The 27,367-nt window shown below is 44.5% G+C and overlaps 1 protein-coding gene across 4 annotated transcripts in view; it reads left to right on the top strand.

Moving 5' to 3' along the window:
• farp1 (FERM, RhoGEF (ARHGEF) and pleckstrin domain protein 1 (chondrocyte-derived)) overlaps positions 1-27,367 on the top strand; it is a 68,123-nt gene that overhangs the window by 15,442 nt on the left and 25,314 nt on the right. For all 4 annotated transcript variants that reach the window (XM_031558836.2, XM_031558833.2, XM_031558835.2 and 1 more), the window contains exons 3-5: positions 23,051-23,155; positions 24,322-24,364; positions 24,604-24,682. In XM_031558836.2, coding sequence (XP_031414696.1) covers positions 23,051-23,155; positions 24,322-24,364; positions 24,604-24,682 — 227 coding nt within the window. The remainder of the gene's footprint in view (positions 1-23,050; positions 23,156-24,321; positions 24,365-24,603; positions 24,683-27,367) is intronic.

The following is a 27,367-nucleotide window of genomic DNA, read 5'->3' as shown; positions in this document are numbered from 1 at the left end:
GAATAGATGACTGAGCTTGAATGAGAAACATCTGACCACAGTCGGCCAGAGATTAAAGAGGTAGGTTTTGGCAGAGGTCATGAGTAGCGCCCAGTCATTGGGTAGCCTGGGTTTCTGTAGGACTTGTGTGTGGCGTCGGTGTAATCCTCTGGAGAGTTTGTGTGACACGACCGTTTTGCGTGGGTGTTGCACATCCATCAATGCAACCATGATCACCACAGCCACTACCACTACCATCACCGCCACCACCACAACTGCCCAAGCCTTGGTTAATCCAAAGCCCAGCCTTCTCCCTGTCGGATCACCTCCCTGGAAAGTCCCTCATCCGTCCCCGCATGGTGATGGATGGGGTCTCCTGCTTCAAACTGGGCCATGCTGACTGATCTACCACAAAGGATCATGGCTGGCCAGATGGGTAATCTCTTATCAGTCAGACACTTATGGGCCTCCTCCCCACCCAAGCCAGCTGTGACACTTTGAGGGATGTGTCTGGTATAGACATGACTAATCTGAAGCAAGCGTTGCATTTCAGTGCAAATAGTGCAAAAATGGGCTGACATTGCTTTTTTGTTTTTGTCTGATGGTCAGTGTTCCTTTGACCCCTTCCAGCTACAGAGATGGAAACACATATAGATATTTATACTAATCCATGGTTTTGTTTGAGTTGGACTTTTCGTACCACTCTGGGCATTTGAAGCTGTAAGCCTCCTCCAGTATTCGCCATATTTGGAAGCACAGCGATGGTTGGCCATGTGGAGCGAATTGCTGTAGATGGTTGATAACCAAACAGGTGGATAAGACCGGGCTTTCAGCGCATTGGTTGAAAGCTCCTCTGGCTTAGCTTTTGGAGATACACCCCCCCCCCCCCCCCCCCCCCCCCCCATGGTACCTGGCTTTCCCTCAAACCTTCTGCATCCCACACAGTAAATGTAAGGAAACAGTCTGCTATGTGTAAACCCCTCACGCTCATTACTCTGACACCATAGAACACAGATCATTTGGCCACGATTAACGTGGGGGGAAAAGCTCATTTTCACTAATTCGTCAGGGCGTGATTCTGGAGACCCCTCTGTGGATCCACTAATCATCCTGGGCAGAGAGGGGGAGCGAGAGAGGAAAGGCCTGGTAAGGCCCCTGTCGCCGTGGTAATCCTCTCAGCCGCCTCACAATGCCGTCTGTTGCCAAGCCCTTTTGCGCCTCTCTTCCGTTTGATTGGACGCTTTGGCCTCTGTGTATGGACGCTGGGGCAGCCATGAGTTATGTTTGTGTGCTTATGGGCTCTAGTCTCCAAACACACACACACACACATACACACAAACACGTTTTTGAGTTGATGTGGGGGAGTTTTGGATTTGATGAGGTCCCTGCTGAGACTATGATTAAAACTGACTATTATATGTAAAAAAGTGTCTGGTATTGAATGTGTCCATTGATCTAAATGCATCACATGCATCACACAGACTTGCATGTAAATTGACAGTGAAGCAGGGTATTTACTACAGCTGTGTTAGTAATGACTCCTATTACTAGAGGAGGTTACTAATATAGGCATTTTCAAGGTTTGTCCTTGCAGGACAACATGTCTGCATTTTAAAGAGAATGAAAGATGACTTGAATGGGTCTTCTAATTTATATGCATTAGGCCATAATTCTAGATGGTTTGATCCAGCCTCTTGCATTATTGTCTAATCTGTCATTCTGAGCTGGAGAAAGCATAGTGGTGTGCTGCATTAATAAGTCGCCTTTTTAGCATGATAAATCTAACTGGAGCCATGAACTCCTATTAGTTTATACTGTCAAATATATGTTAATAGGAGACAATACAACTACATTGAAATAACCCCTGAAAAATGTGTCCTTTTACTTAATTGCCCCCAAAAAACAAAGGTTTTGCCTTTGTGTGTGTGTGTGTGTGTGTGTGGTGGTGGGGGGGGGGGCGGGGGGGTCAATATGCGTGCATATGTGTTAGAGAAAGACATTTATTTACCTTAGCCCACTCCTATATCCTGCTTAGACGATAACGCCTACCGCCCGGGAGTCCGTGTATTTGGAGGACTTATTAACAATTTCCCTCTGTTTGCTTTAAGACTGCCGTCTCCACACGAGGTTTTGCTCGACTAATGACCGCTTCGCTAACAGGATGGCTGTCCGTTCCGCGGACATTTGACATTTCTGTGCTCATGGCTTTGACTCTCTGAATGTCTGCACACATGTTTGAGTCCCATCAAATTATTTCATCATTGAAAGCAGGGGAATGTTCGAGGATGTTAGCCAGCATTGCTGTACTGCTTGATAAAGACATGCTGTATATTTCATAACCTTGCTTCATAACTCATCTGTAGTTCTCTTTCAACTTGTAGGCCGAAGTCCCAGTACAAATTAGAACAATTATCCATACACACACCCCCCTGGCATAGTTTAATCTTAGATTTGACCAGCTCTCCCCTCAGCTGATCCGGACTGCTGTAATTGCTGTTTTCCGCCGTGGTAATCATAACAAGCCGAGAGCAGAGTCACTCCGGCTCCTCCTTTTGCCTCTTTCATCCTTGATTAGGCACGGCAGGAGAGGCTGCCCACCTCATGAGCATGGCCTCTCTCCTGACCTCTAGTGATTCTCGGGCACACACACACACTCCCTCTCTCTCCATCTTACACACAAACACACACACACACACATATATGCACACACATATGCATATACCCGTAAATCATATGTTTATACAGGTAAGCCTTTGTTAGGGAAAAGCAAACAGGTGGCTTTTCTAACAACAGCTCAGGAAAAGGTGTGTGTGTGTGTGTGTGTGTGCTGAATGACTGAGAGCCTGCTGCTTGCACCCAAATGCACATCTGTTGAGGTGTGCTCTGGCAGCAGACTGCATGAAATGATTGCCTGCCAATCCATCCATGAGTTGCCATGGAGATGGAAGGATATGGAGTGTCTCTTGATGGCGTCATAGTGTATATCCCATGGTACTAGTACTGTGTGTGTGTGTACATGGTGTTGGATTGAGACATGCTGAGCTTCAAAGCAAAGCTTCTCACCATGACCTGAAGCCTCCCAAAGCTGACAATCTACTCCAACTATGTGTCAAACGTGATTTGAATGTAAAAGGCCCTCTGCTGTGTGTGTGTCTCTGTCTGTGTATGTGCGTGTCTGTTTGTTAATGTGTTTGCTGTCTGCAGACATCTCAGCTTATCTGCATTCTAAACAACCCCTTATGCATCTCCACACCACTGAATGCATCCTATACTGTCGTGTTTGGCAATGAAACGTCTTATTCAGCATGGCTATGTTTGAGGACCTCTCCTATCCCTCACTGCATTCGGTGGCTTTATTTAGACAATCCAATCTGGAAGTGGGAATACTCCCTCTGAGGCAGCTAAACAGCCTTTTTCATTGGCAGGAAATTACTTTGCTGCTGCCGTTCGGTTATCTGTGCTATTAGTATGCATGAACGCATTGTGGTCACAGTGTGCTGCTTGGGGTAAAAATGTGTTTGCTTCTAGATTGTGTGCTGGACATCACTATACTATTTTTCCGAAGCTGGGGTGAGGGATTTTGGATCAATTTGGATGGGCAAAGCGTCTGTTGAAAGGCAGGGATGTTAACCTGGTCGTTAAGGGAGAGTGTGGTTCGGTGGATGCGCATTTTAAGGCTTTTTCCCCCAAACCGTAACTTTCCCTGAGAAAGTTCTCCCAAAGTGATCCTTTGTACAGTGATTTGAAATGATTGTATGTTGCTTTGAATGGCTCAGACGTCCTGCTTCATGGCACGGCAGTCTTTAATGTGGTCGTTCTCTTAAACCTCTCTTCTCTGTCCCCACAGCCTTGCTGAGAACATTCTGACTGCTCTAGTCCTCGCTAGCAGGTTCTGTGCATCAAAGGTTGACAAAGTTTAGCAGTAATATCTTAAACCCTACTGTCGGGTTTTCTGGAGCTAGTAAAGCAGCGTGTGGGATTCTGGGGCCAATAAAGATTATGCCCCAAGGTGGCCCCTTTTAGGATTGAAGTTGCCATATAACATGTTTTGATATCCTCACCACCCTATAACGTGGGCAAATGAAGAAACAAAGTATTCATATTTTTGCTGTCAAGCGAGCCTGTTTCGGGGATTGTAATCTAATTGTTATGCTAATTTGCTCAAATCTCCCCACATATTCATACGATCAGAACAGAATAATAATGCACTGTTCCCTTGTCTCATTAAGTCGTAAAACAAATGTGCCTTCCTAACAACCCCTCGCCCAAACCCCTCTGCACAGGGCTGCAGTGTAGCAACACTGCGTAAATTGGCTGTTCCTATGGAAACAGGAGATTCTTCTTCCCTCCATCCTTCCATCCCTCCCTCTCTTACCCTTTCAGGCCTGCCTGTGGAGTCTCTCCACCTTGAGAAAGGCAGCAGTGTGTGTGTGTGTGTGTGTGTGTGTGTGTGTGTGTGTGTGTACTGTGTACTCTGCGTGGCTGTAATGATTTCTGTCCAGGTGTGTCTGTGCTTCTGAATGTGCTGTTGGCTGAGGGGTGGTGAGGTGGCAGTGGTTTCAGGGCTCCAGGACTCCAGAGCTGCTGTTGGTCCTCGGGGGTGGGGTGGGCGGGGGGGGTCTTCTCTCCTCCCCCGTCCCTCGTCTTGCCACAGCCCCCTGGGGTGTGCTGTCTGCACTGCCTGCCTTTGAACTCAGGTGCTGTAATGAGGCAGCATAGGTTAACAGCCGCCACATGTCCCACTGCATTGGTAATAGTGCATGATGTTTAGGTACCAGTTAAATGAAGGGGTGGGGGGGGAGAGAGAGAAGGGATACAGAGAGAGAAATGGAGAGTTGGCAGATAGAGTGAGATTTGGAAAAGAGACTAGCAAAAAGAAAATCCACTGCTTTCCTGTCAATTGCCTGTCCACTTTAACACTATGATCATGTGGGAAAGAGGGGATGACAAATTGCTTGCTGAAATCCCAAAAATGTACAAGCAAATGCCAGACTTTGTATACACCACTGTTACCACGCTCCAGCCTTTTTCATCAATCTTGGTTCAGTTTCAACTCACCCAGTCCCAGGTCCACCAACTATTAGAAATGGAATGGAAAGTGTGTTGTGTTTCTGTGGTGATATCCTGGCCATGCACAGTGGGTGGTGGTCTGGTCTGACTGGGCCTTGGATCTCTCTTTGCTCCATCCTTTTCATCTCTCTTTCATGCCTGCTTCACATCAATTATGCATGCCTACTCTGAAGTCATCATGCTAATTCATTTGGAATAGGGGGCATCTGGACTCCTGATTGGGCTGTAGACTGTCTGTACGTTGGGCATGCCATCTCTTTGTTTTTGCTGCTCTCTCTCTCTCTCTGTTTGTGTTTTGTCATTCTTTCAGGTTCTCTCTCTCTCTCTCTCTCTCTCTCTCTCTCTCTCTCTCTCTCTCTCTCTCTCTCTCCCTACTCTTCTGTCTGTCTTTGTATCTTTTGTAGGTGAAACCTGGGTTGCTACATTAGTTTAATTAAATCAGTCTCATAAAATTTAATAATCATTAAATTTAGTATTTAATATTTTATAATTAAATTACTAAAATAATGGAAAGCTCTAGTTGTACCACTATGCTACAGTCTAAGTATGGTATCACAATACTATAGTACTACAATATCACTACAAAGTCTATAACACTTCATGAAACAACCAGAGAAGTGAAGGCATTTGAAGTACTTGATTGGCGGAAAATGGCTTTCACTGGAATATTGGAACAACAACAGACAAGACAATTGTTTAAGTCTAAATAAACAATTTATTAAAGGTAACAAACAGTAATTAATGGCTAATACTAATCATATAAACAACTGAGTATAACAATGAAACAAGGCACAAAGTGGAGTTGGGAATACAGAGGAGGGGGCATAAGATCCTCCTCGTCTCTGTGTGTGTGTGGGTGTGTGTGTGTGTGTGTGTGTGTGTGCGTGCGTGTGTGTGCAGGTATGTGCGGTTACGCGCTAACTGGAGAAAGAGGGAGAGGCTATGCGCAAGCGCACAGGCGATAGATAGTATATGCGTGAATGAATATATAATAATATATATATAATATATATTATATAATATTATATATATATAATATATATGTCAGCCTTACTTGATTAACGCTCTTGCTCAGCGTTAAACGGTGTATTACGGAATTCCAACTGAACAGCGCGGGACGCAGGTTCGGGGGGAGATGTCCGTGTCCTTCCTTAGCTTGTCAGCTGAAAACTCGTGCAGGCCTCGTTGGGCATCAGACGGTCTTAAAGGAGGTAGAAGTTCTGTTCGTCGACGTGGAGAAACTAATAAGGGAAGCCGGTCGCCTTATCTTACTCAGAACACTGCTGGGCTGCAGTATAATTTTACCGGTATATCTTAGGCTGCAACTAAACGAGTCAAAGTATTTTCGTAACTTCGGCCAAAAGTTCAATACGGTTAGTTGTTGCGTGGTCCTTTGTTCTTCTTCTGCAGAGAGGGTATCTCTTAAATGAATGGTATTTACTGTTGTAAACCCACCGCCAGAGAGAGAGATTTTCGTGTTTGGTGCCGTTTTAAAGGGAAAAATGCGTCACCCGGTTTTATAACCTTGTTGCGGCCAATGCAGAGTCAATGAAATGTAGATAAGGAATGAAAGGTGATAAGGGACCTCTGGGTAATGTAGTCTATGGTGAGACCACCTACACTTTCAAGTTTTATTTATTGCTGTCTCTGTTCAAAACATCTCCCCAAGCAAACAGAGGTGAGTCAACACTCACACGCTCACACACACACCCTCACACTCACACCCTCTAGGTTTCAACCCCAAAGAATAACAACCATTGATAAATAACAGGCTGTGTAGGTACCAACCAACCCCTTTCACCTTCACGCCCCTCTAAATCCTAGATGTCAGCCTCTCTCTCTCTCTCTCGTTCTCTCTCTCTCCCTCTCTCGTTCTCTCTCTCTGGGCAATCTCAGCAATAGTCCCTTCACTGTTTCCGACCTCAGGAATGTAAGGGCTGGAAGTGCCAACACAGCCATCTGTGAATGCCCCTGTTCAGGGCCTGCCACACGAAGGTTAGGCTGGGTCTGGCTCCTGCTGGTGAGTTCAGCACCTCCCCAGTCAAAAAACCTCATCAAGGAGGCGCGTGAGTCAGGGAGGCGCGAGAGTCAGGGAGGCGCGAGAGTCAGCCTCACAAAGAGCTCTGCAGCACACAAGGAGTTTTGTCTGAATAAACAGTCGACTTCCTTCAGTTACTTTTTTTTTAATGCTTGTCATTGAGTGCAACACTGACGGCTTGTAATACATATGCAGTGTGGTCATATGCCACTCTTAAAGGGATAGTCAAGAGTTGGTCAGAGTTTGAGTAGGACTGTGTGGCGGAACAAGTGGAGCCTTGTCTAATCACTAGTTTTCCTGGCCTCATGCTTTGTAGTTCGACGGCAGCCTTGAGAGTTCAATCACCAGAGGAGCCTCTGTCCAGTTTTGCTTTGCCTTGTTCCGCTGTGGAGCGGAACTTCCAATTAAAAGCAGGGGGACAAAAAGAGAGAAGGAAGAAGAACAGAAAGACAGAAAGAGAGAGAGAGAGAGAGAGAGAAGGGGGGGGGATATTACATAAGCGGTAATGAAGAACTAATCGTGTCAAGCTGTGAACTGGGGAGACATCGTTAAAGGGACTAGGAAGAGATGAGAAAAATCTCAATTTGGTCCAGGGATTGGGAGGGCCTGCCAGGGCCTTTTTCTCAATGAGGCTTTTCTGTGAAGGGTCTGGGCAGCCTGCAGGGAGGGAGACGAGGGCCTTCCGGTCCTGCTGCTCATGCCTCAGCATCTCTGGGGGTATCCAGCTGACGAGAATGAGAACCCTGTCTTTTGGTAGAAGGTCCACGTTATGAAACCGTCGCCCCTAATGTCCCTGCTATTCACAGGGTGGGTTTAAATGAGGCAGTTAAACTATCCACAGTGTGTTTAGAAACCAGTATATTTTTCCTTTTCTTTTGAGTTCCTCTTACAAGACTAAAGCTTCAACTGAATCTTGTCCCTTTCCAAGGTCTTTCCAGTGACTTGATTTGAAGAAGCTCTAGGTCTTTGTATGGTAAGCCCACAGGACAGTAGCTGGGACAACAGTGGAAGAATCCAGGTATAAACCCTTATACACCCTATTCTCCCTCCAGTTGTTTGGCACCGATCCAGATTCTCAGTGTCTTCAGAAACGTAGCCCACTCTGCTTTCCCCCAGAACTTGATAGGTGAGTGACTGCGCCCCGTTGAGTTCCTGTCTCCGCTCATCTGAGTGTTCAAAGAGGCCAGTCGATTGGGTGTGAGAACACTTTGAGGAATGTGTTGGAGAATGAGAATATGTGGCAGAATCTTGCTGCCTCCAGACACACAGATCACATAAGTGTGATATTTTAGGGGCTGACATCTATGTCTAGCGTCGCTAGCCATGCTTGCCTTGTTCCAGCTAAATCAATATGTATAATCCTGTCTATTGTGTTGTCATTTAGTTGCATATGGGTGGGTACTTGAGGTTTAAAAGCATTCCCACGAACCAAGAGGTGGTAGCACAACCATGGTGATAACTGATCAGCTACTCCAACCATGCAGTCTTCGCTGCCTCAGGACTAGGACCATGCTTGTAAAACGGCTGCTGAAGGTTCATCAAGACATTCATACCACACCCTAGGGCAGGGATACTCAATAGGCGGACCGCGGTCCGGATCCGGACCCAGACGCAATCAAATTTGGACCGAAGCCTAAATCAAAATTCTAATTTAATCATGATCAAGCGAGGTTTCATTGGTGCGTGATTTCGCGCTATATATTTTTTTCCTACTCGATGTGGTTTCTATCTTCCGTGTCCAATCCAGAGGTCCAATCAGGAGCTGTAATATAACATCACTATGACAACTCACTCACTTACTCCATGTTGGCCGCGAGCTCTGTGGGTCACGCAGGTTGTGTGTGTCAATGGCAACAATGCCTGCAGATAGATATGTGAACGGTATTTTTTTCTCAGCGAACGAAAATCATGGCGTGCTTTAAACCCGACAAAAAGAGAAAAGTCGATTCCAAAAATCGCGAATTTAAGACAGAGTGGACTGACAAGTATGCATTTGTGCTGCCTGTGGGGAGCACAAAACCGATGTGTTTAATCTGTAACGAGACGGTTGCCCTTGTCAAAAGTGGTAACGTGAAACGTCACTATGAAACAAAGCATGCACACTTCGAACAAAAATACCCGCAGAACTCTGAGGTAAGGGGCAGAAAAATAAACGATCTGCAATCATACCAAGCAACATGCAGTGTAATAGTTAGATCAGCCACACAACAAGAGCGTGCATACCTCAACATATATCAGAATCATGTTTATTGGCCAAGTACATTTTCATATACAAGGAATTTTTTCTGGGTTTAGTTGCTCTCAATGTACTTAAACTGAAAATATGCAGTATAACACAACAGTTTAGGATAGAGATACTGTTGTGAGTCTGCCTTTTCAACCATGAATATGGTGAAAAACAAATACAGGAGCACACCCAATGAACACTTACATCAGTGCCTCCGCCTGGCCGTCACACCTTTTATGCCCAAGTTTAAACCACAAAAAAGTGTCACCTTTCACACAAATAAGGCCAGGCCACATAACTGTTTGTGCATGTTTTGGGATTTTGACCGTCACTATTCCGGACCCTGGACTGAATGGAAATTTGGCGAGTGGACCTTTTGGGTTTCTAATTGAGTACCCCTGCCCTAGGGGAACCACACATTTGTATTTGGTTTGATGGGAACATGTTGGTTGAGTTTCCATGCTCTGTGTGTTGGCTTTCATTCCTTTAACACCATATTTTTCAAAATGGTGCCAATCTTAAGGAGTAGTAATGTGGCTGAACTTAAACAAGAGAGCTTACCTTTTCTGCATTGTTTATAGACAGCACTTTTAAGGCCTAATAAGATATTATCCCTACCCAAGCTGCCTATTAATCACCTCTTCCTATACTGGATTAATAGAAAACACAACAGCAATGTTTATTCTTATAAATAATGACAACAGTTAAACCTTTTTCTATATTTTAAACCTCTAAACTCACATTTGATTTGTGCCAGCTGACTTGGTGTAGTCTATTCGTGCAGTTTTCTCTGTTTACATTAATTGTATGCTTTGGATGGCTGTTTTATGGCATTTCTCTAGCACCTTGGCACCATAGTCAAGGCAGTCTGATGCAGAACAGAACAATACATTGCTTTACAATTCCCTATGCAAATCTACTATAAATAATTAGAAGTTACAACATCGTGAAATTGCTTTTTTTTTGTTTTTTATACTTTTTAATGCCCTCAAGACAACATCTGCATATATAGCCCTTTTTTGCTCTGACTTGCCCATTAAACCAAGTGTCTTTGTTAAATCAGTGGCAGAAAGTATGAATGCCTGAGAAAAATAGTAGTGACCTCTTCTTCTTTTTTTTTGTCATTGGTGCTCAGAGATCCATGGGCTTTAGTCACTCCGTAAGCCTTGAGATCACAGCATGACCTGTCTCCACATATCTGAGGATTACCATCAGCTTACTTATGCACTGAGGGGCATCGTTACATTACCGATGCTGTGAGGAGTCTTGAAAAATGGACTGTACATCTGCAGCCTATTTAACTTTCAAAACTAAACTATGAGATCATGTTCAGATCGTGCTCTGTTTCGTCTTTGACGAGTGACCCTAGGTCGTTTGTATTGGTCTTTGATGTGCAGAGCCAAAGACTTGTTTGTTCTTTCGCTGCTTGATTGTGGTGGCATTGAATGCGCTTGTGGTTTAGTGAGGATCCTCTTTGTCATCGCTGACATTCAAAGCATTCATTAATTCACATAGACTGTGCCACTCCCCAGATTCAATCATCAGATAGAATTTCATGTATGCGTTTGAAAATCTCATTTCACTTGGCGCCTTGAACTTACTCTCAACTGTACATAGCTGTGCCCCTCTGACACGGGTTCTCATGGGCTTTCAGACTGATGGCCCTCGGATGTTTGACCACCCTGCTGCCCAATCTAAGCTTATTGTTAGCGGCTGAAACTACTGCAGAAGAGTACTTTCAACAAAGTCCTTTTTCTCTTTCTTAGACGCTTTGAAATGCTTTCTCTCAACTCAGAAGTGGAGAGTAACTGGATTTGTCGTATTGGGAGCTAAGTAGTTTAACCTAATCCGGAGAAGGCAAATTGATTGGTCTCTGGGGTTAGGGATAGTGGTGGTGGTAGCTGAGAGGGTGCCCTCTCCAGCTGGTCGGCTTTTATTTTATTTTGATAGGGTGTGTGGGGGAGGGGGGGGGGTGGTATAGAGTCAGCGGGATTCTGCCACGTTGACATTAAACGTCCTCAGAAACTGATCGACAGGCCACGGGTTTGTGATCATGCCACAGTGTAATCAATTGTGCCTGGTTTGACATCTGCAGTGTAATCTATTACACCTAGTTTGACAGCTAAAGACAGGACACTCATAGTCCACTTAATCCTCAGGCCAATCATACTTTCAAGAGCAACGATCCCCGCCTCTATGACTCCTTGGGAGTGGCATGCGAGATGTCAGGGGGAAATATATTAAGGTTTTGTCCTGACTACCCCTCCCTATGTTTGGTGCTCAGAGACACTAGAGCAGAGGTCGCCAACCTGTCGATCGCGATCGACGTGTCGATCTCGAAGACCTTCCCTGTCGATCTCCAAATTATTATTTTTTTTTTAAATACATTGAACATTTAAACATTGAACATTTTCTGAAGTGTCTTCTGAAATGTTTTTTAACGGTCTTCGGAAGACCAACGTCAGAAAAGATCTCCGCCTGATTCATGAACGCCAGCTATTTAAATCCGAGGATGTCCGTAGAGTTGATATGAACGTAATCACCAACGATTTCTCACAAATTCAGGCCTTCCCACTAAATTCCCCTTCTAAAGCAGCTTGCACACTGCCCTGACAAACGCCAACATTCTCCAACAAACGCCAACAAACACCAACAGTTGGGTCAGTGTGCGCCAGCAGTTGGTGTTTGTTGGTCATTGTCGGGTACTGTCGGAAGAGTTCAACATGTTCAGTCGGATTGGGTAAAGTTGCAGAATGTCTGAGCAATGTAGAGAGATTTCCAACATTCTGACAGCTCGTCTGACAGCTCGCAACTAGGCTCAACTCGCGTGCATAAAATCCTCGAGCTCTCTTGGTTGTCGTTGTTATCTTGGTTATCGGTCAGTTTGTTAAATAAACCGATATCCTAAGTCTATTTATAGATTAACGTTATGTGTTAGCTTACCCAAATGAACAGTTTTCGAGACAGATATTTGTCTATTTTAACTTCGACTCGTTTAACACTGCAACGTGTTTCTTAATATTAATGTTAAAGGTGACGTTACATGAGTACGTTTGCGCTTATGTTAGTTATCGGCCACTCCCACTTAATTCCAATTACCGTGTTGGTTTTCGAAATATTAATATGCACGCTGTCGTATTAAAAGTTTTGGCACCCTCTGAGGCTGCATGATGATAATTTACTCTGTCTTCACCAAAAAAAGATCACAGTGGGATATTATTCATTTTCTATTTAACACTGAGTACTGGGGTGTTTTCCAGACAAAGATATTTAGTGTAGCAGTATTTGAAATGAAATCAAATGTGAAAAATAGGCTCTGCAAATATTTAGGCACCCTAATAATTTTCATGATTTGAATACCTGTAACTACTCAATACTGAATAATTGCAACACATAATTAGTCTGATTAGCTTGTTAAGCCTTCAATTCCATAGAAAGGTGCATTCAATCATTAGAAAAACTATCTAAGGTAGCCAATTGCAAGATGTGCTTCTCCTTGATTCTCCTCTGAAGAGTGGCAACATGGGGGCCTCAAAACAACTGTCAAATGATCTGAAAACAAAGATGGTCAGTGTTGTGTTGTAACTTCAGTTGATAAATAAAGCAGTTCATATCCAGCCTGCTCATTGCAAATGTGTTTTTTCTTGTTCATATTGAGTGCGTTTAACAAATATTTTCCTTTTTATGTTGCACTGAAATTAAGTGATTTAGTGTGTTCTTGGTCACATCAACTTGAAAGCTGGACCAAAGTGTTTAATTTCACTCAATTACAATTAGGCTAAATAAAAAGTTAAGTTGTAAGTACAGTCTGGACAGTCTTTTTCTCTCAACGCCTCAATAGGTAGATCTTGCCTGTCAGCAAGGCAGAGTTTGTGATCTTTGGCCAAAAAAGTTTGGTGACCACTGCACTAGAGTCTAATGTTAATTAACAACAGTTGGCGACATACCCATTTTTAGAGGGGTGGAAACACTGCTAAGAATGCTTGGCTTGCTCATTATGGAGATGAACTTGACCACAAGGTTAAGGTCGAAATCCCAGCCTAGGTCCTCTAAATGGAACATGCAGATCTCTCAGTTTGAATATGTTCTCAGCCATTAATGCAGCAACATATACAATTCTAAAGCCCCAATGTACCATTACCTGTGTGGGAACACCTGTTAATTGTCTTTGTACATTTCACATGCCAGCAATATCAACAAGGAACGTGTGCATAGCAGTTAACCAAAGCAGAAATTAATGAGCCCGGAAAACAGGCATGACTTCAGGTACAAATGGCTTCTCCAACTAGCTGATCTGGAAGATCCACCTTACCTATCCCTGAGCCATCTGCACGGTTGAGTTCTCCCTATATGCTCGCTGTTGTCCTTGCCTATGAGCACTCCGATCAGTTTTAACTTAGTTTAGTCTCCCCTCCGCCTACCTGGTGTCTGTGTTTAATGTGCCGTAGTTAATGAGTGAGGCAACATGAGACAACAGCAGTCAGTGCAGATCGGTCCTCGCTCTGGCTGGCAACCCTCACCCTCACTGTTGCTCTGTAATTAATCTAATTTGTCGATAATGAGACAATGGTGTTTCCCCTGGGAGGTCTGTCTTTTTCTCACCTTGAGACCAGCCGTAGGCATGCATCTGTCACTTCCTAAACTCCCATTCACAGGCAATCTGATTAGGAAATTAGCGTTGGAGGCATGGCTATGGTCTCTGCATGTTAATGGAGAGGAAATTCTTATTATGAGAAAACCCAATAAGCATACAATCATGCATGCAGGCAGCTTGGTCTGACACATTCCTGTTCTAGAATTTTGAGGTTGTTCTTAATGGTCTGACAAGATTATTTTCAGTCTTTTGTTTACACTTTATATTTATTCATGCATTCAAAGCCATTCAGAATATAAGTAGGGTATACATTTTCATTGAGTTCATCATGATGTTATCATGTCTAATTTAAACTAGTATCCTTCTTATTTCATTGCTAAATTCTACAGACAGGTGGCCTATCCTTACATACACCCATCAAGTTTTAGCCCAGCTGCAGGCATATCCTCTCTTTCTTTATGCTGGGGTGAAAGGCTGAAGACCGTACCCAGCGGAAGCATTCCAGAACCTTTAAGGAATTCCTAATGCTTCAACTCTCTCTCTGTACTCAATTTAATATGGAATATGTGATCTGGATTCTGATACCTACACTCTCACACACAGACACACTCTCACACACGCACCCTGGCATATTCTTTCTCTTGGGTCATACAAGGACTGAAAGGGTTTCGCGAGAGCCCATGGGTCAGTGATGCATAAATATAGGGGGTTTGGCGACGTCTTCAGGGACCAGCCATGTTTTATTAACATGAAGAATGGCATGTTGATATTGCCTGTCAGTGTACTGGAGGGAAAACATGTAAAAAGGCACTTTTCCTGAGAAAAAGTCAGCCTGTTGAAAAGTGGCTCTGAATGGGCCTAATGTTCTCCTCTTGTGAACTGTGATTGACCTCAGGGACCAATCTTTTCTCTATTACCACAGTTGTGAGGATCATAGAGCTATTTTGTCTGTTTCTACCTCTTTTAGGCAGCAGGTAACACTTGGACTGGAAAATGGCCTGCACTCAGACTTCTAAAATCCAGTAGATTTGCTGAGCTATGAAGCACATTGACTTTTTAACAATATTAAGTTTTACAACAGAGTTAGCCAATCACCACACTTTGGTAATTCTATCCCGGCCTGTCACTTTAATCGACATTTTTAGTCCATTAGTTAATTCATTAAAGAATACTAAGCAATGGCCTCAGTTAGGCCACATCCAAAAGATGGAGGTGCATGCAGTCAGCACAAGCACTAAACATAATTGTTTTGTCCAAAGTGGCCAAACTACAGTACCACTTCTGTCAGCTTTTTAAATACTGATTGCATTACTTACTGTGTTTTTTGTTTTTTAAACTGCTTGGGACATATATAACAGCCACACACATTTTCCCCCTTATCTTCGCCCCTAAATCTATTTCAGTTCACAGTGCTAGGATGGCCTCTACAATTTCCAGTTTTACTGTCTACAGCAAGACATTGGTGCAGTCGCTCACTCTTTTTTCCCCCTTGCTCGCTCTCTCTCTCTCGCTTCATTCTTTCAGCCATTCTACTTTTAAACCTTAACTATCATGTGCTTTTTTGAGACTGCGGTTGTCCATGCTCTCACCAGTTCTGGGTTTACAACACTCTTTCATTACGTGATTTTCCTCACCAAAGGTTACCTCGGTGTGTGAGTAAGCAGCACCGAAAAACAGAGGAATGGAAATTTCTTTCGCTCTCTCTCTCTCTCGTTTTCTATCTCCTCTCCCATCTGCCATGACTGCATGCTGACCCCAGATGAACACAGCTGTCTGTTTGTCATTAAGAGAACCTGGCTGCATTATCGTGCCTGACTTTTAGTGGTACGGTCATCTGGCGTGATACTGTACTTGGACCGAGTGTGAAACCGTAGCGGTTAAACCATTCTGAAGCGCTCCCTCTATCCATCATTGCAGGCAGAAGGATGACGCGTCTTACTGTCTCCCTCGTGTTCTCTTGCTCTCTCTTTTATTCTCTCTCTCTCTCTCTCTCTCTCTCTCTCTCTCTCTCTCTCTCTCTCTCTCTCTCTCTCTCATATTATCTTTCTCTGACTTTCTTCCTCACCAACTCTGTCCCTTTTCTTTTCTGTTTTGTGAGGCTTTGTGTGTGTGACCTCGTAATTCATGTATAGCTTAATTAAGTCATATCTGCACAGCTCAGATCTAAAACATCTATCATTCTCTCTACCATAGCTTTCTGTCTGTTTATCTCTCCCTGTCTCTCCCCTTTTCTAAATTGAGAAACAGCCTAAAGTGCAATCCAAGCGCAGCGCCCCATGAGTCGGCAGTCATCTTTTAGATCTGCGCCTGTCCCCGAGATCTGAGGGCCATCTCCATGAGCAGGGCTCCATTCAAAAACGACCCATGAATGGACCAATTGTGATTCCAACGGGAAGAGAGGGAAGGGAGAGGGGGTGCTGCATTCGCCCCGCACAGCTTGTACAGTTCTCCGCCAAGCCCCAGTCAATACTTTCTGAATACTGCTCGCTCTCTGTTTCTCTCCAGAGTCGTCTCTCCACACTTGTTGACAAGGAACTTTTAAATATAGGCCTCAGCCTCATTCACATGAAGGTTGCAGCAGGCTTTCAGATCCAGTACATAAATCTGATTAGACTTGGAGGTGCAACCACTCTGTAAAATGGCCTGATGTCTGGGTGTCGAAGGGGAGCACACACAGGCACTTCATGCGGCACGTGATCGCTATCGGCATTGTCCGTGTCCCGCAATATTCTGCCATGGCTCCACTGAGGGACAGAACGGGGTGGCAGGAAGGTCGTGGGAATGGAAAGCAGATTGATGCGTTTCCGCTCACTCTGAATATAACAGGCCAGTGGAAAAACAGAAAAAAAGATGGAGTTTTTTGAAGACTAATGGTTAACTAGGGTTGCTCAATGACTGTGACATTTAGGAGACCTTTAGTTCCTGAAGCAGACTATATGTGGCGGTTTGACTGAGCGAGAAGGAAGATATCAGAAACTTGATGACAGTAGAGCACTAGAACACTGAAGAGAAGACTAGATCACGACAGCAGCTTAAAGTGTTCATGTTCATGATCAAGTGTAGCTATGTTAAAAGAAAAGATTAAATAATGGTGATGCACAAGATGCAAAGCTGTAAACCGGCCTGATAAGATGAGAGGCTAACACTATGAAGTAAACCTAAGTTATAGAATCAGAAAAGAGAACATTTTAGAGGGAGACTTGCGCACTTATTCCATCCTTCCATCCATACTCATTTTTTCAGGAAACTGAACATTATTAGCGCTTTAGTCATGCAGTGTTAAATATTTGAGAGGACTGGAATATCCCTGATAGGAAGAGCCTTGCTAGGGTGGTTCAGAGAGAACTACCTGTGTTAGTAGGTCCTCAACAATCTATCTACTATCTACAAATACCTGAAGACTGAGCTCATTGACAACCTGCCCTGTTTTGTTGCATATGGAATGACATTATACACATGTCATATATTTCTAATGCTGCATATCAACCCTTGTCTCATCTGTATGAACGCTTTTCCGTGACCTGAGAATCCCATCATTAAGTGCAAGGAGCTTTTCAGGTTAGCAGTGTGGTGACCTCTTGGCTTTCGAGCCCAGGGGAACAATATTGGAAGAGGATTACATGAAATCTGATCCGAAAATCAGAAGCTTTTAAAGCAAACAGCCGTTCCCGCAGTAAGCATACACTGGAAGTATAATAGCTACTAGTTTGGATGTATTAGTAGTAGTATTGGTGACCCTGGAATGCAAGCTCACAAGCTAAGGAAAGCATGCTCTATTACAGAGCTTATATAGCCATATAAGCTACCAGTTTGGACCCATATTGTCCATGTGTTAATTTTAACCTTTGATCCCAGTTTGTCGGAACTGCTTATAGTTTCAGTTTGTCGGAATTCCTTATAGTTTCTCGCCCAGCTTTTGCTGTGTGAGTGTGAGTGCAGGTAGCATGCTAATCTTATGGAATTGTGTTAAGCCTGAGTTGCTCTTCTAATTGTGATTCTTGTCCCACTGGCTGGCTCCTGCCAGACCTGAATTTCTAAGAGGCTCGCTGTCCCAGGCAATGTTGCACTGCAGCACAGTGCTGGACTCAGGCTTGTCTGTTTTTGGATCAAGGCTATTGTGCTGGAACAGACATCACAGTGCTTTGTTTTGTCTAGTTGGAGAATCTGCTCTTACATTCTCAAGGCCATTTTTTTCGCTTGTTTGTTTGTTATGTTATGGATAAGCGTGATACTGTTGTTGCCTTAATTGTAGGTTTTAAAGTGAATTATCATCTTATGTGTCTCATGAACTCAGTTATAGTGTCAGTGTATTCAGTCCTTCCTTCCTTCCTTCCTTCCTTCTTGATTTCTATTTCAGGTCACTTGGCTCTTTTTTGAGGAGTCAAAGCTTTGGTAGTCATCCCCGCCCACCATTCTCTCCCTCATCTCCACAGCGTTGTAGCTGGAGACCTTAAAACAATGGCGTGTATAAATATTTACACTGTCCCAAGCCATAAATACTACAGTTAAGAAGAGTCAGCTCTCTCTCTCTCTCTCGGATGTGGTTGAAACAGGGTCGCTGCTGAGCCTGCAGTCAGCCCATGGGAGCTGTCGTTCCCTGACGCTACACTGCTGCGTTATGGAGGTGACGTGTACATGACTTTTTTTTTTTTTTTTTTTTTTTTTTCTCTCTGCCTCGTCGCTGCGGAAGTTCACGGACAGGTTGTGAAGTTTAACAGTGACTGGCTGAACAGGCTCGGAGGGGAGAGCGGAGGTCGGGGGAGGGGTGGCGTTTTTCTGTAGCTCGCGGCTCCAGCTGGCCAGAAACATCTGGTTTAAATGAGCGCACCGCCTGGGCGCCGGAGAACTGGAATGAATCTGCTACTGTAACGTGCCTGCAGTCTTAGTTTACAGCAGTCAGGACCTTAAAGGGAGGGAAAAAGAGAGAGAGAGAGAGAGAGAGAGAGAGAGAGAGAGAGAGAGAGAGAGGAGAGTGATAGAAATGACAAAGAAAGTGAAGAATCAGACAGGAATGATATAAGAAAGTTACAGATAAAGAGGTATGGTGTAGCTATAGACAAGACCGATTCCTTTTCTCTTAAAGCAGACCTGGAGTTTTCCTCCCCCCTGACCTCTAGTGTTGCTAGTGCTGACTCCTTCACAAATGCGCAGTCTGCAGCTGGCCCAGAGCCAGTGCCTTAGGAGGCCCGGGTACAGCATGACTTCTGCCCACTCTTGCCAGATCTGCCACAGCAGACGCCTTTATAGTGCTGTTATGCAGGCAAAACAGCAAGAGATGCAGCCTCTTTTCATAAGTTTAGCCATGATGTAGTTTAACAGTTTATGTATTGGTTTAGTGGTATTTGTTCCTTTTTATAAGAAAAAGTCACTGTGTATATTACTACTTGGTTACATATGTTCATTAGCATTCGCAATATGTCGTTTCTTTTAAAACATAATTTATTTATAATCCCTCTAGAGTGTATGAAGGCTATTGGCCAACATATTTGGCTTCTTACTCCGTTTACATTGCGCAAGTAGATTTACTTCATTGACATTTATGCAGAGTGGTAGTGGCAGCGGTTGTAATTGGGATTTATTGCCCATAATGGGCAGCGCTCCATTGGTGGATACACCCCGGATTATGTTGGATCTCATCCAGCGGCTCGGATGTCTGCCTTTGGCACGGACACCTTGAGTGGATCCGCGGCCCTGTACCCCACCCAACCACCTCCCCCACCCACCCATCTTGATCCATCTGTATCCATGAGTGCTTTAATTTCCTCTGCTGTTCATGTGTCTACTCCAGCAGACAACAATTACCGTCTGTCCTTATCTGGGCTCGTGTTTCAAAGAAAGCATTTTTTGCTGAGGCTTTTTTTTTTGTCTCTGGGGGAAGGAGGGCTTCTGAAATGCAGATGGACTCGTGTATGGGAAACTTCAGGCATCAGATGTGTGACGTGTGTGTGTGTGTTTGGTCCTCAAGCACGTGTTTGTGTTCGTGCTTGTTTATGTGTGTGTCTGTTAGTGTTAGTCCATGTATATCCAGCCGTGTGTGTGTGTGTGTGTGTGTGTGTGTTCATGCAAGCTTGTACGTGCACGAGTGCATTCTTGAAAGCCTACGTGTGTTTATGTCTGTGTGTGGGTCATTGCCACGTCTGTCTGTGCATGCGTGTCTATTATTACCTGTTCTTTAGGGGACATGTTCTCAGCTCGATGTCCATACTCATCTGCTACCTCGGTTTGGGCATGCTCACCTCAGCTCAGCTGTTCACCAGTGTTCTGGTGTGGTGTGGTGTGGCATGGCGTGGTGCCCAGTGCCAGCTGGCTGCGAGCTGTACTGGATCCCAGAAACAGCCAGAACCTGAGGGTGCGGAGTTGGAAGAGGTCCCAGCTTACCCTCCTCTGCCTGCCCACGTCCCGACCAGCCACCCTCCCTCCCTCCGTCCCTCATACCTCTCCTCCAGGCGTCCCTCCCTTCTCTCTTCCCTGGTTTCCCCCTCACAGCATGGAAACAGCTGGTCCCCACCACTCCCTCGACCAGCCTCCACACACCCTGACACATACATATATACACACACACACACACACACACACACACACACACACACACAAACAGGCATACACACACATGTGTGCGCCTCCCTAAAGCTCCTCAGCTGGATGGCTGGCTCTAAAGATGACGCAGGCTAAATAACCTGACAGAGCAGCTTAGAGACTTCATCAGTGAAGCACAGCATAAAGGAGTCTTGACTCTCTGACGGGAGCGAGAGTTGGGGGTTGCTAGGCTAACCCTCAGCCAGCTCTAAAAGTTATGGGATGGTCGCAGATAAGGTTCTCATGAACGCTCATCATTCCTATGGGAAAATATTACATGATGCATCACTCTAACGTCCATCATTTATGTCATGAACTTTTTGTGTCGTTCTCTAATCCCCGCATGTTTCGTAACAGAGCAAAACAAAAGTGTTGTGCAACAACAACACGCAAAGGATCTAAGTCCTCAGCCCTGACTGTGATTAGAGCTGCACATCAGTTGCTCGTGCTGTCGCCAGCGCTTCACTCCTGGCTGGCAGAACATAATGGGTGAGCAGGAGCCCAACAGCTGAGGCTCGTCTGTGCAGTGTACCTCAACCATCCTGCAGGCTTGTGTTTTGGTTCAGCTCAGTGAGCCACGTATGTCTTTAGGAAAAAAACAACAACAGAAAAAACACGTTGGGTGCAGGTCTGCAAGTCATACTTTCTGGTTGGTTTGTGACACTTGTTTGGTTTGGTTGGTTTGTTCCCCCTACCTGCAGAAATTGTACAAATGACATGGTTCCTTGTGTTTTATGTTTTGAGCTTGAATTGTTTATCAAAAGCTGAGTTGTTGAAGGAATGAGGAATGTGAAATGCTGTGAAATTAAAGGTTATAAATCAAATGAGGAAGATAATGGTTTCTCCCCGCTTTCTATATCCTTTCTATATCCTCCTCAGCAAATCCTATGAGGTTACAGACAGAGCTCTGTTCCCCCTCGATCCCCCCTCACAAGATGTCTGGGTGGCATCCATGGCCATTTGCTCTCTTTGCCTTTCAAATGAAAACAAATATGCCTATCTGTCTCTCGTGCTCTTGCTCTCCGGGGTTGTTTACGTGTTAATGTTGCTCTGGAATGCCATGCCTGTTTGAAGGTGGGGTGGCTCTTCTCCAGGGGCCTTTTACACACACACACATCTATATACACACACACACACACACACACACACACACACACACACACACACACACACACACACACACACACAGCTCTCACTGGTTTTCTGAGCTGCTTGGCATTACTGTAAACAGGCTCGGGGCTCTGCTGCACAGGAAGAGACTGGGGCACAGGAATGCTGTCTGGTCTAGTGGCTCTGGGGAACGAGGGGGCAGATAACGAAATGGGATTTATACTGTGTGGTGTCTTGGCAGGGTGGGGGTGGTGTAGTGTGGTGCGTGCTCAGTGGAATGACTAATGTGTGGTCATCACTGTGCGACTTAGACCTACTTGGATAGTCTTTGTAATGCTACACAGAAACTCTGGCTAATATTTGCTAAAGGTTTGCCAATGCAGACTTTGTATCACCTGTCCAAGCAGATGTACCAAGCATGTAGAAAGGCATGTCTCTTTTAAAAAACATATCCTCAGGATACCTTTTTAGTGAAGATCTTAGGCCTTTTTAGTGGGCGAGTCCAAGTTTCAGACACAGAACTTTAAATCAGAGCTAATATATTGCAGAGGAACACAATTTGTTTTTAGTGATAGATCTGTGTCCCTGTTTGGGTGTGGTCCAGTGTGTTGTTCTCACAAGCCGATTTTTGACGATAGGAATTGCCATGGAAATTTCCACTCTAATTTTGATCAAGTTTCTGAGCTCTCAAAAGATGTTATCACTACTGAATGTTGGATATTCAGAAAGAATACAGTCAGTAAATATCTCTGATTCATCTCGGTCCCATTACTCTGGCCCAGCCATCCATCTGGACAGTATGGGCAAATAGCGCACTTCTCCGTCCTCTCCTGGCCGCCTGTCTGGTCGGTGTGGTGATTTGTGACGGCCAGGACCCAGCTGTAGCCCAGATGCCGAGAGCCGTACGCACGCCGTAGCTCCCAGCAGCCCGCGCTCTCGGCCCGGCCCGGCACTCTCACACGGGTGAGAGGTCATTGACTGAAGTGCTTGTTAAAGCCCCTGCCTGGGAAGCAATGGCCAATTAGCAGCAAGTTTATTTGACTGTGGGGTTGTGTGAATGGCACCCTTTGTCCCGAAGGTTCATTTGCCCGTGGTGTCTTGTCTCGGACCTAGGACATGGAAGTAGCCATTTAATGGCTGTGTTGGAGAAACCTGTGAAGCTTTTATGTGGAAGTGTGACTTCACAAAGTGTGTGTGTGTGTGTGTGTGTGTGTGTGTGTGTGTTTGTGTGTGTGAGAGAGAATTTCATGTGTCATTCAAAGCATCTCCAGGTCATTCCATAATTGCTCAGGTCTTGGGTGTTGTTCATCATAATGTGCCATTATCAATCAAATCTGGTAGAGTGGTAACTGTTCACCAAGGAACTGACCTTCATCCAAGGTTCAGGTTAGAGTCTAGGCCATTTTGCTTGTTTATTTTAATCATTGTATAACCATTATTATTCTGATTCTTACAGCAACGGGCCGCAGGAAAGTTGCTTCATGAGCTTGTGTGTGCTCACCTTAACCTTGTGGAAGGGGACTACTTTGGCCTTGAGTATCAGGACCACCGCAAGATGATGGTGAGTAATCATCACAGTGCTGACCTGCAACGAAGCAGTTCAAGTTTGACAGGGTCATGATTGGGGGGCGGGGGATGAGCAAGGACGACAGAAAAGAAGAAGAAATGTAGCTGAAGGCAGTGCTCCAGAGAGCCGTGATGCTAAGCTAAGGAATAGGAGCTTCATGAAAAAGAAATGAAGTCACTGAAAGCATCTTCAGACTCACTGGGGACTGAGTTTCGACTGGTTCGACATCATCTACCTCTAAATAGGCCCCCAGCAGCTGTAAGCAATGCTCTGATACCCCTCAGTATGATACTCACTGCTTCTGTTACTAACTTGGATGATGGCCAAGCACAAAGTGATTTTTTTGCATTATCTGTGCGTAATTTACCCTCAGACGATGTCATTTTAAATGGCTGTATTGTTAGGGGGAGCTCATAGAGCAACACACCAGTAGGAACACATCATCTTATGAAGAGGGATTCAGTCTTTAGCCGATAAAACACTGTGTTAGTGTGCAGAAGTTAATGCAAAGTTGAAGGCTTGAACCTTATCCCCTCTATGCAGTAAAACAAAACTTGGCTGCCATTAGCATCATTGGTGAACCTGAAGTAAAGTGTCGCCTCAGCTCTCCTGCAGTGAAATATGTGAGGCAGGTGAATAGTGACGCAGAAGACCATGACCCTGAGACCAGCTGGAATGTTACAACCTGGCTCAGCTGGCTTTAGAAAAACAGACTCGGAGTCTAGAAGCACGCAATGCAGCACTTGCATGATTACCTAGCACTCTCCATGTCCTCAGTTTGCTGAAGTCTCGTTCGCTATATTTCTGCCATGATGTCATTTTGTTGTACACAGAAGTGCAGTAATGTAATGTCCACTCCACATAATGTAATACTCACTCAGGAATCCAAATGTTATGACTCCTATTTTAAATGAGTACGAGTAGGGCAACCGGCCGCCGATCCAAGTATGTATCCTTGTGACCTGTATTTCTATTGTGTTGTAATGGAAGGGAATCTTTGTGGCTACACCCAATATCAAATGTGTGCTAGACTCCCAGAGGTGTTTTTAAGTGGGAACACGGCATCGTTCAGGTCAGATCATGCATCCAGCAACAAAAACAGGCGTTGGCCTTTGATGGTCATTCTGGTGACAGGGATCTGTTTTTCTCCTTGTCTGCAGGTGTGGCTTGATCTCCTGAAGCCAGTAGTGAAGCAGATCAGAAGTGAGTACTCTTAACACTGTGAAGAAGTATGCATACTAGGAAGAGAACACTGTATGTAATTATAATCTTACATTGCATGTGTTGATTTGAACTGACAAGATGATCATATTTCACAGAAATACTGTATGTTGTCAAAAGTATGCATTGCATCTTTCGTTCAGCATCTCTGTGTTTAACACTTTTAAATGATGAATCGGACCACACGGTCATAATTGCAATTTTCCCTCTTCCTCTTCCAGGGCCCAAAAACACAATACTGAAATTTGTGGTGAAGTTCTTTCCTCCAGATCACACACTGCTCTCAGAGGAGCTGACCAGGTGAGCAGTCACACAGTCAACTCTGAAGAATGACTTTGAATGACCACGTCAACAGCATTGTACTAAAACATTGCGTCTTGCCAGTCGTGACAGTTGAGTACTTCATGTTAGACACATGGTGTGTAAACTGAGGGATATTTTTTTGTCAAAGCTCAGCAGGGTTTTGAGTCTTTTCTGGGGATCTGGCACTAAAACCTGCACTTGTTCAGCTAAAACTGGAGTGCAAAAACATGCTGGAGAGCAGTCTGGAGAGAGAGAAACAGGGAGAGAGAGAGAGAGAGTGCGCGAGGGAGAGAGAAAGTTCTCATCCATGGAAAACTCCCGAAAGGAAGAGAGCAGACGCCTCCTTCCTTTGTTTGCCTGTCATGGGCTTCCTGGTGAAAATGTATTTTCCCCCCATCTTCATCTTAAGGGACAAGTGTTCTTGCTGGACTTGCCATGAGCACTTGGCCACTTTATAAGAGAGTAGGTGTCCTCAATAGAGAGATGATGTCTTCTCCAGCCTCATACCTGCTGCCATTTTCTCAATTTGCTCTTGAGTAGGTGTCTGTAAATAGCGCTGAAAGAAATATTTGTTTGCCGAAAAAACTCCATGAAATAATTTTTTTTTTCAACATCTTGCAATTCAATGGTGTAAGATGATGTCTAACAGGCAGAAAGACCTACTGTAGGTAATAAAGCTAGCGTGCAGCCTCTCGAGTAGCGTCATTCTGGCAGACTCCTCCTGAATTTTTTTTATTACCTACTCTCCTGCTGCGGCTTCAAGATGCATTAGTGCTTTGCATGTGCTGCAAGGACAGAGGCAGATGTACCTGTTAATGCCCCCCCCCCCCTCCACTTAGACAGAAACCATTAGCCGCCCTCTATCTCTCGCTCCCTGCGTATGGTCACACATCTCTCACGAAACCTTTGAACGCTATTCACCCTTCTGGATACACCAGTCGGCACAGCAATGTGCGAAACACGGTACTGCCATCACCGTTCCTCTTTCCAAGCATGAATCAAGTGAGAAATTCAGATGGCATGTAAAAGCAGGACCAGAAACGTGCCTCAAAGATCAGTCTGTGGCGTGACTGTAACTACACATTTGCTCTAATGCAGTGCTGAATTCAGCTAAACAATGCTTTAGTGGTGGAGGCAAAAAGCATAGTGCTCTTCAGACACTCAATCAAGCCATCAAATGGGTGCACGTCTTGGACAGAGATGTATTATTATATTAAAGCTAATGTAGCTGCTAATGCGTTACATTGTGTATAGTTTAATTTGGTTAATTACGTTTATTTTTATCAATAAAGAAACTTCATCAGATGTTTTCAGTCAAATCATGTTTTACCCCATGTGGCGATAAATCTGTGGCTTGCGCATACAGGCCACAGATTTGGGAAGTAATAATCCATTCATCATTTCTGATAATCCCTTAATCCCGCCCATCCCCCGACAACATCACAGACCTCAACTCTCAAACAGATTAACGTAAAAATGAGCGAGAGTAGAAGGTGATTGTGTGTCTGCTAAAGAATAGATTTTAATCAAATATATATATATATATACACACACACACACACACACACATATACAACATAACCATCTTTACATTCTTTAGAGTCTCCTCAATTGTCCTACAAAGTGAAACCTGCACATGGTAGTTGATGTAATGAAAAGGTAGCCCTCCAATGCTGGCAGTGACTACAGCTGTGCACAATCGAGGTCTCCTGTCACAGATACTTATGAGAGCTCCTCAAGTGTTGGCATCTTCCCCAGACTCCTCTGTCTGACTACCCATTGACTGAAGCTCTGTGGCTATGAGCCTCTCTGTGTTCTCATAGCAGCTGGCTATCCGTCTGAATGCAGGAATATGTTGTTCTGGAACATCTGACAGGTTCCAGAACAGATGAAAGGGGGACAAACTAACAATCTCAGAACTTGAACAGATTCCACCGTGGGTTTCCATCCTCCGGCGCGGTACCGGACACTGCATCTTACCTGACTGCAAGACTAGCCAAATACCTGCCAGGCAAATGGACTTATCTTGCCTTGTAGAAACTGACAGCTACTGTCTGACATCTAACCGCCCGGGTAAACGGGCCAGCTCTTAAAACAACGCTGGCAGGCGCTAGTGCTTTTAATAGTTTGAGATTAGATTACAGTGTCATGCCCTGGCAACTCGCTTACTCTCCAGAAGCCATTTCCACATTAAGATGATTTGGTGCTCTTTTTGTGCTAAATCTGTGACAAAACTACTAACAAAATGCTGTTCTGTTGAGATGTGTGGGACTTTGAGTGGTAGTGTTTTCATTGGTTAATGGTTTGTTGGAAAAACTGAGGTGTATGAGATTAAGTTGCACAGCACTGCATATAATCCAGATTTATTTATACACAGTAGATTTATTTTGACCTTCTTTGGGAGGCCCAACACAGTGTAAAGAATACATTCATTTGAGCACAACAAAACAAACATTCTGCACTAATGCAGCCTTGTGTGCTTAACGCTATTCCTTTTTCGGCTGTCCTACATATTTAAACGAACAACCGAACCCTTGAAAGCTATTCATGCTTGCATAGAACTGTGCTGACTCTCCCATCAGTACATTGATTCACTTCATCCACATGCATGTGCTGCATAAATTCATGCTGCTATGATTGACAGTTGCTCCACCCGCCGCCAAAGAAACATTTCCATATTTC

Source organism: Clupea harengus, chromosome 21, assembly GCF_900700415.2.
Source record: "Clupea harengus chromosome 21, Ch_v2.0.2, whole genome shotgun sequence".
NCBI lineage: Eukaryota > Metazoa > Chordata > Actinopteri > Clupeiformes > Clupeidae > Clupea > Clupea harengus.
This window is presented reverse-complemented; position numbering and strand designations above follow the sequence as displayed.